The 9,960-nt window shown below is 35.2% G+C and overlaps 1 protein-coding gene across 2 annotated transcripts; it reads left to right on the top strand.

Moving 5' to 3' along the window:
- Positions 1-3,342: 3,342 nt before the first annotated feature.
- otpa (orthopedia homeobox a) lies at positions 3,343-9,528 on the top strand. 2 transcript variants are annotated; one of them, XM_015364553.2, is made up of 3 exons: positions 3,343-3,521; positions 4,084-4,481; positions 8,078-9,528. In XM_015364553.2, the coding sequence occupies exons 1-3, from the start codon at positions 3,446-3,448 to the stop codon at positions 8,603-8,605; spliced, it is 1,002 nt and encodes a 333-aa protein (XP_015220039.1). In that variant the 5' UTR covers positions 3,343-3,445; the 3' UTR covers positions 8,606-9,528. The 2 variants fall into 2 exon arrangements, with proteins under 2 accessions (XP_015220039.1, XP_006626781.1); XM_006626718.3 differs by having other exon boundaries at positions 3,343-3,482.
- Positions 9,529-9,960: the final 432 nt, after the last annotated feature.

The following is a 9,960-nucleotide window of genomic DNA, read 5'->3' on the forward strand; positions in this document are numbered from 1 at the left end:
TTCGAAATTTTATCTTCAATATCCTGAGATGGACTGGCGCCCAGTTCAGGGAATAGTCCAACCTCGCGTCCTGTGCTTCAGCGATAGATTCCTTGTTACAGCATCAGTAACGATGTGCTTTCAGGTAATAGATGGACGGTGCAGTCATAACAAAATGTTTAAATATAGTGACCGTGAAGATGACCTGTGCTGCCACTGACATTCAAGTGGTCCTGAAGGTTTACGTCAGTATGACAGTAATAATAATAATAATAATAATAATAATAATAATAATAATAATAATAATAATAATAATAATAATAATAATAATAATAATAATATCATATATGCCGATAATGTGTTATAAAATCTGTAAACTATTCATTCAAGACATGATTCCAAAGTCTTAGAATAGATCAAGCATATTCTCGGCCTACATATGCAGTAATGCCATACTGCAGTGTGGAAGAAAGGTTATGCATTTGCGAGCAAATCCATTTAATAAAATTGTTTGCTTTATTTCACGTCCCGCAAATAAAGCTTGAAATCCCAGTGCTTAGTCCTTCGGCAGGTATTGGTGTACAGAAATTCAATCTATAAATTTTAGAAGAAGTAAACTGACTAAATAAATTGTATTAGAGGCGGCCAATATGTTTTCGGGTAGTTTCCTTTGTTCCACTTCTATCTGTGTGCAACAATCTAAAACCTATTTATTAGGAAAAAATCACTTGATCCGTCATAGAAAATCCTTAAACTGGGCTTTTCGGGACATTATGAAGATGCTACCTGGTGGAAAAGCTGATGACGACCTCCGATCCTCAGAACGAAGCATCAATAACACCACAATTAGATTAAAATGATTATATTACGCACCAATAAATGTATCATTAAATATAATGACACCGTTTGCTGTGCTCATGATTCAAATAGATAAATACTCTCAAGCAAATATAATCAATTTTAAGGATTATTATTATTTTATTAATATTATTGTTGTTGTTGGTGTTGTTGTTGTCGTCGTCGTCGTTTTGATTGTTATTTAAATCATTCCAGGTTTAGAAGTACAATCGTCCTTGTCGACTGCCTCTTCACCCAGTTAAATATGGCCTGGAGCTTCAAAAGGAATGATTCAGTTTGTTTATACAGCTATAAAAGCGATGAGCAATTGAAAAGTCGTAAAACGAAGCGCGCTATCAATCACCACACGATAGTGTCGTTCTGCGAAAGCAGCAAAGATTAAATAATGCGATGATTTCATATTATCCTTATTGTTCTTCTTCGGTTCCATATTGCCGTACGCGTTTAGAACCTTTCTTGAGAAAGCGATTGCACACTTACAGTATATAGCGAAAATTAATATATAAAGAACTTTAGATAGCCAACACAGTTTAATCCATTATTTTAAACCCGAGCTAAGTCTATTTCAGCACCAGAATCATTTCTATAGTCCTATACATTAGAGTAACGATCCGAGATTTGTTTTAGATTTGTTTTATTTTAAACAAACATATATTGTATTTAAACGATATTATATCACAGCGTACGTATCGTATAATAGACCCACGGTATATAATATAAAAGCATGACATAAAAAATACCACCACAGACCCCGAGACCTTGTATTTTGCTGTCTGTCGGATCCGGTACTTCATCCAAGTTTCCGGGACGTATCCTCAGTTTACGGGACGTACGAACCACAACTATGTCTCAAAGTTGAATCCGGGATTATTACCAGTTTCAAACACAACACAAGTAGCTCCGCTGTATCAGTGGTTATGGAGTCTAACCCCCGTACAGTGTTCTGAGCGATCCTGGTCATGTCACCAGATTGCCAAAAATAAAAGATGAGATGAACCCATGTAACCTAGGATAGAAAAAAGAACAGAACAAAAATGCCAAAGTTCTCGCTCGGACGCATCCTTTGTGTGATTCTAAAGCCATTATTCACCCTGAAATGTAAAGCGCTTTTATAAACCCCAACACCGGCATCTGCCAAAAGCGTTTTATTTTTCAGTTTTTCTGTGTGTGTCTTTATGGCAAGAGTCAATGTGTAACTTGCCAATTACGGTGTTTGCAGGGTATTATTTACCGCATAGCTCATAAGAAATCTCTTTGTGTTTTGCACTGTTAGAACAAAATAAATAATCTTAATTGAGTCAATTTTGATTAAAAATCAATACGGTTCGTTTGAAAGAATAGGTCTGTAATTGCCGTCTGCAGCCTTTTTTTTATATTTGTTTATATCCCAAGACTCATCTCAAGACATTAATCACACAAATGTATGTTTTAAAAAAGGACTTCTAAACCGCATGTTCAACCCCACTGCAGAATTTCCACCGAATTTTGCACTTAATTTCCTCAGATATCATTTACAATAAGAATACCCCGCTTGACAGCCAAGTCTAAACAGTAGTAAATTAGTACAAATTTATACTGATTTTGCTCTAATAATCGTAATAAAAGCTTATAGATTTGGCACTAATTACATAAATGCCTAATGATCTTGAAAATTACTCTGGTTAGGAATATATTACTAATCTAAACTTTGTTGTTGGCTGGCTCTGAGAAATCAGAACATTAGAGATGGTTCACTTCGCTTGTGGAAGACCGCACTTAAAATGTTACAACAGGGGTGAAATATTCATGGTGAAATCTGAAAACAATGCAATTGCTATTCGTTCTCACGCTTGGAGCACAAACAACACAAAATGTATATAATAAATGCAGGTAGAAAGTATAATTCCTAGAAAATACTGTATACAGTATAATGTTTGACAGGATAAGGAATAAACAGAAGTCAGGCATTCACTCTTGACTAAAGCAGTTTCTTAAGATTTGCGTCTGAATCAGTTTTACACTGGACTCTGCCATTATGTTTTTTCTTCTTTCTCCTTAAAAACACTAAGGTTTTATACGACTGTAATTTAAAGCCCGTAGAGTGATAGGGATGGTATGTTTATATTGAAATTGCCTAATAAGTTGAGCAGATCAGATCCGGGCTGCGAACAGAGCCATCTTAAGAACAATAACACTTCAAATAAAGTATATTTGAACAAATATTCCAGAAATACCCAGTTTATTAAGTTTGGTTTGTAGCCATTATAGAAATTAGATCAGGTCATTTTAAAGGGTATAATTTGAGGCTGATAGCTAATAAATCAGATTTGAAAATGAGGAGAAATAGACTTGTAAATGTAGCTTGGTTGTGAATGTGAGTGGTTGGCCGCAGAGCTTCGCGGAGCTGACATTTTCAAGCTTCAATTCTGATTGGTTCTCATTTGGAGAAGCTCATGGGTTCATTCAACTATTAAGCGCCTCCCAGTCCCTCTAAAGGACATTATAATGCAAGGGACCTCCTTTTTAACCACAAACCGAATTTTCTTTCATTTAGGCTATATATATTTTTTAAATAGTTTAAAGTTGTAGAATTTTTTTTGGAAAGCGTTTCACCCTGGAGCGGTGCGCAATGCTATCGCACGCCGACCTCCTGGATGCTCGCCTCGGTGAGTTATCGTCACCAAACTCCGGTCTTCAACTCTACTGTAAGCTGGAGGAACTTCTAATCTAACAAAATCAAGCAGAGAAATTGACAATTTGTTCCTTATTTTAGCTAATATGATTTAAATGAGTTAATTCTCTTTAAAAGCAATTATTTTTATATTACATCATAATTTGATTTAAAACCGTTTTCAAATATAGCGCTGTGATCCAATAGAATTAAGAATATGCTATTATGAGATTGTGCTATTTTTAGATCTAATATTTTGTGTTATATAAAATTAATGTAAAAAAGAACGAGACATTGTAAGCGATACGCACTGGAGAATAGTTTGCTCGTAAAGAAAATTAAAAATGTTTTGTTGTTGGTTTTAGGTGCATGGATATTATAACTAATCAAATATTGTTGATTTGTAGCTTTTTGCTGTAATATACAGTTATTTGTAATTTACCGTTTTATCACTTAAACTAATAATTGATTGATGACCTAACTTATGTTTTTATTGATAAAAATAAATCAAATGTGAATGCTTCATTTTGTAGGAAAGAAAGTTTTAACTATCCTTTTACTCCAACTGACTTATTTCATGATATATTATTTTGTAGGGATGAAGGACGCAGCGGCGGAGCTTCTGGGACACAGGGAGGCATTGAAGTGTAGGCTGGGAGCCGGGGGATCGGACCCCGGGCATCCTGGAGATCTAGCCCCGGGCTCGGACACTGTAGAAGGGACGACTCTCCTCCCTGGAGACGACATCAACAATACTGGATCCAACCCCTCCGGTGTCCAGGTCAGCACAAAAGACCAGGAAAAGCAACAACAGCAGAACCCGAACCAGTCAGGTGGGCAACAAAGCCAACAGAAACAGAAACGTCACCGGACCCGTTTTACTCCGGCCCAGCTTAACGAACTGGAGAGAAGCTTCGCAAAAACCCATTACCCAGACATCTTTATGAGAGAAGAATTGGCACTGAGAATCGGTCTGACAGAGTCGCGCGTACAGGTAAGGCCAGTTTGCAAGAATTTAATCATCATGCTGTACTGTACATGTGTTGTGCTAAAAATATAATTCCGTAAGTACAAAAATGCTGCCGACTTCTTACGCTACACAACCAAATACATCCTGAAAGATAACTAAAATATGCTGCTGTTAAATACATTTAACTTTTAATCAATATCAATTGCAAGATTTAAGTACCGCTGAAGACAATATCAAAATTAGTCTATGATTTTTTCATCTTCAGCTGCGAGACACGGAAATATAATTTTACTACTAAGGAAAAAAAGGAAAGAAGGGAAAAAAACAGACGGAGAAATATATTAGATTAATGCCATATACAATGAACTATTGGGATATATTTTTGAATTTTACGATGAAGAAAAAAACGCGTTCGTCAAGACGCTTCTTTCTTTCACCAATTAGCTATATATACAAAGCAATAACAATTTATAGAGAATAAAAACATGTAATTTGTTTCTTAAATATTCCTGAAATCAAACACTTGAACCCAATTATAACAATATTTTACGTGAATGCATTTGATTGCCAAGGCCCTACAGTAAGTATCTGGGTAACGGTCAATCCCCGGTCACACTTAGGATATTTCTGGAGTCTTAATAGTTTTCAAGTTTTTAATACATTAATGTGTTTTATTAGCCTGTCAACGTTTGTGTAAACGAGGAAAGAGAAATATTGGTTGACTCTTGATATGGTTCATCGTGAGTCAAATGTTAGTTTCCGTCAGTTTTCCTTAAATGAAAAGAAAGCGATTTATTTCCAGCAATCAGGTTAAGTGATAGAGCTATCCAAGGTGCTGAAACTGTTTAAGTTTCCCGCTGTTCGCGCAAAACAGTTAACTGAGGTTTCGAAAGCATTGTTATTAATATTAATAATAATAATAATTATTATTATTAGTAATAAAAACTACAACTACGGCTGCTGCTTCTTCCACTACTACGTGGCTACGAATATTGCTCTGAGCACTACTCGATTAAATAAATAGTAATACTATAGCTGTACCTTCTTCTGTTGTCAAGGCCAGTTATTAATTGCCCGATAACAGTTAATTACAGAATTGTTTTTTGAAGGACGTTTTTTTAATTCGTTCCTTTATAGACAAACATAGGATTAATGCATATACGTTAATATTCACACAATAAAGATGAAAACAAATTTGTTTTTATTTGAGTACCTACAGTATTTTCATATTTGAACAAATATGTGCAATTACGTTTAAATGGAAATTTCTATTGGTGTTGTGAATTTTATTAAATTATAAATACAACATTAAATATTACTGTTACTACTTCCGTACTTCTAATATATTGTTAAGATTAATGGGCCTATATTATGACCAACAACAGCAATATAATGATAATATAAAGAAGAAAAGAAAAAAATTATAATTTGTAAAATTATTTAATTAAACTGTTAAACGGGCTTTCTCATAGTTATTGCTTTTCGACATAAACAGTCTGAAAAAAATCTATTTATATATTGAAATCATATTAACTGGCTCGCAAAAAAATATTCGACTGAAAATATTCCGGAATAAATTAAACTCTTTAGTGCGTAATTCTCGGCGTCTTCCCCATTAGTAGTAGATGGCTGTTCTAGTCGTTATTTAAATTATAATGGTTCATAGATCTGATTGGCGCGCTGTTGCTTTTTAAAGCCTGCTAAATTAACTCATGCAATAGATTCATTTTTAGGAGAATATAGGCATTTAATGAAGGTCCTACATACCTATTCCACACATACTTTTATTCTTATCTGATATATTTCAGTTCATTATGTATGTATAGCTTTTTCAAGGTAGTATAATAAAACCAGGCCCATTATTATCAACCAATTTCAGAATTATTTATAACAGGGGATGGCTTATTAACCCGCAATGTGAAAATCATGCAAATTGCGAGATTATATGCAATATAATAAGCATAATCATTAGTCTCTAGCACGAATTAATTAGCTTTCAATATTTTATTTACATAAAAATAAAATAAGCGAAATACTGTCTACGTAGATATCTTTGCTGAATAATATTTTATGACAAAAATAAAATTGTTTTGCAGCTGAGTGGTCAACATAGTGCGCTCCTTTCCAATGGTTTTGTCACCTACCACGTCTTAATAGCGGACAAGTTGAAAGTATATTCTAGTTTTTTAATGGAATGAGAAATTGCATTTTCTTTCCCCCCTAGCACTATTAAAGTGTAATGAATTTGGTCGGGATTTCACGGATGGCTGCTCCGAGTGAACCTGAGATTTGAGTTTTAATACAGCGCCCCAGATTTCCTACCAAATCTTCACATTAATCATCAGCCGGATTGCAGTGAGATCTTTATAAACCTCAAGGACCCCAGCAGAAATTTAACACTCAATATCATTTACAGCCTTTGAGACAAATAGGTTATATCTGTATAGATATATAAAGGCCTATATATTCACTCACATATGTATACACGCATAATACACAGCGTACATATAGGGTAAGATGACGTATTTTGTTAAAATTCCTTGAGGTATTGGTCTCACTGTTCACTACCAAAGTACGTCTGATACTGCTAATACGTTAAATAAGGACTTTAATGTTTTTGTTTTATTTATTTTTTAAATCACAGCTATTCGAGTAGAATTTCTTTAAATTGACTGGAAATCTTGGTTTCTAAAACCCAGAATGTTGGTAATTCTGAATATTGATAATAGCATTTTATAACATCTGCCATTGACTATAACCAACACGTATCAACTATTTATTTATTATATATTAGATTTTCCACTACACATCGGTATTACAAATACTTAATTGTTTTTCTTATAATAATTAAAAAAACTAACTTTTATGATCAGGCTGAAATAAAATTGTAAAAAATAGTATCGGGTAATGAGAACTACGCGAAAGATTAAAAAATAAAACAATAAACAAAGATGTTTTTTTACCCATGTACACTTCTTTTTAAATCTGCTATTAAAAACTTCAATTTATTTGATTTTTATTTACAGCCCACGAATCAAATAATTACTGTAAAAAGAATAAGCCGACGTCTAAAGTTTATGTAGTGAGATATTCTTCATTCTAGGAAGAGTACCTTCGATGACTTTTATGTCATATTTGATCTTTGTTCGTTTATGTTGTCCATTTTGCTAAACTGTTATAGATCTAATTTGGTGCCTAAAAAGTGTCTATATTACAAGTGCATATTGAAATATGATTAATTTCTATATCTTGATTTAATTTTGACATAAACGCGTTTTATTCCCTTAAAGGAAGAACATACAGTATATAACCAATTTAGAGTTTGGAAAATTAATGTTCACAGACTTCGAGCTGTTACCTAATTCGGATTAAGAATCGTATTATACATTATATGTACCTACAGTAGTCGACTTATATACTGTATTACTACTGTACGTAATAGACGTACTGTAGTAAGACTGTTTTTTAATTACCTAAAACATTATGACAGAAAAATAACAGTAGCACTGTTTATTCGCACGATAATAATCTATACCTTGGAAAGGCTTTTACAAAAATATTTCATGCCCATTAATGCCCTTCTATTCAATAATTAGACTTTATTTTCTTTTCAACCCCAGGTTTGGTTTCAGAACCGACGCGCGAAGTGGAAGAAGCGCAAGAAGACCACTAACGTTTTTCGAGCCCCTGGTACGTTACTACCAACCCACGGCCTGCCACAGTTTCCCTCTGCTGCAGCCGCTGCAGCCGCAATGGGCGACAGCCTCTGTTCATTTCATGCCAACGATACCCGCTGGGCTGCAGCCGGAATGCCCGGCGTGTCTCAGCTGCAACTCCCGCCCGCTCTGGGCCGGCAGCAGGCCATGGCTCAGTCTTTGTCCCAGTGCAGCCTTGGAGCTGGTCCCCCTCCCAATTCCATGAGCCTGTCCAACAGCTTGTCCGCGGCCTCTAACGGCTCCGGACTTCAGTCACACCTCTACCAGCCCGCATTTCCTGGCATGGTGCCCGCCTCTCTCTCCGGTCCCACTAACGTGACCGGTTCACCCCAGCTCTGTAGCTCTCCGGATAGTGACGTCTGGAGAGGGACCAGCATCGCTTCCCTGCGCCGCAAAGCACTCGAGCACACAGTCTCAATGAGTTTCACTTAATAATAACGATCGAAGAGGCCCACAACCTTTTTTCTTTTTCTGTATTAAAATCCCCGTCACCTAAGTAACACACCAGGAAGTCTACTCAGGATATGAAAACAAGTAAGAAAAGGAGACTGTGTACAACATACGAGTACACAAACCCCTGAGCAGAAATACTTGTGCGAAGGGGCAAAGAAAACGTGGACATTTAATGTAAGAAATAACTACAAACTTCTGGCTAAGCCTGGTTAAAATGTTTTCTATTTTGGCTTTTTTAGACCTGACTTCACGTGTTTATTTATATGTATTTATCAATCATAGCGCATTGGAGTTTTGACCATCCGTTGCTGTGCCTGCATTCATAAATGACCGCTACACAGATGGGGACAACTATCAGTTTAATTCGATATTTATCGACAGTTCTTCACATTAGGAGCTGAGTACGGATTCTGTTTGGTCAAAACTCGAGGCTCTGTGAAAATAATTTTCAAATGCCACCTGCACTGCATGCAAAGACGGGCTAAAGGCATGCGCAGTGCACGTGTGTATTTTAAAACCCTGGAAGTTTGTACAGCAAGAAAAATTAAATAAATAAAAAAGAATACTGAGAAGATGAAGAAAACATATAGTTAAAATAAGATAATTTTAAAGAAACGGCTTTGTCTGCATGTGCTGGCCAGGTTAAAACACTGGGGATATAATATTTATAACAGAAGAAAAAGAAACTTTACATAACCTGTTATATAGGATGTTTTGTGTAGATAAAGCATTCTTGTTATCTTCTGGTCTATTTGTGATATGTTCTAACTTATTGTCTGTGCTTATTATTGAAACTGGGTTTCTTAAATGTTTGAACTTATACTTAACACTTATACTTTGGTTTCCTGGACGAGTTTATATCAATTTAATGTAAATGAATAAATAAAATCATTTTCAATATGTCACATTATACATGTCCTTGCCTTTGCTGTTGCTGAGTTGGGCGGAACCCTGTAAGTTACATAAACTAGAACTAAAGCATTCATACTAAATTGCACACAGTCGTGCGTGTAGCCACTGATCGAATGCTCATATTATGTTTCACCTTACCATATGCATTATAAATTACTCTGCACTCGTATTTATTTATATATGCACATTGGTCTTTCATAGCTTTCTTCTGAGACCTTTATTTATTTATTTTCAGATTCGGAATAATTTAACGTCTCGGGGAAATGCTTGAAAGAATGTAATTAGCTCAGCAGTACATTCTGATTATGCTATTCATAAATAACATAAAGTACAAAGTAACAGTCAAAACAGCATAATGGCACAACAGATGTATAAAGAAGACATGCTTAAAGCTAAAGGAAAACACTATAGCACCTATTATA

Source organism: Lepisosteus oculatus, chromosome 3 (genome assembly GCF_040954835.1).
Source record: "Lepisosteus oculatus isolate fLepOcu1 chromosome 3, fLepOcu1.hap2, whole genome shotgun sequence".
NCBI classification, from domain to species: domain Eukaryota; kingdom Metazoa; phylum Chordata; class Actinopteri; order Semionotiformes; family Lepisosteidae; genus Lepisosteus; species Lepisosteus oculatus.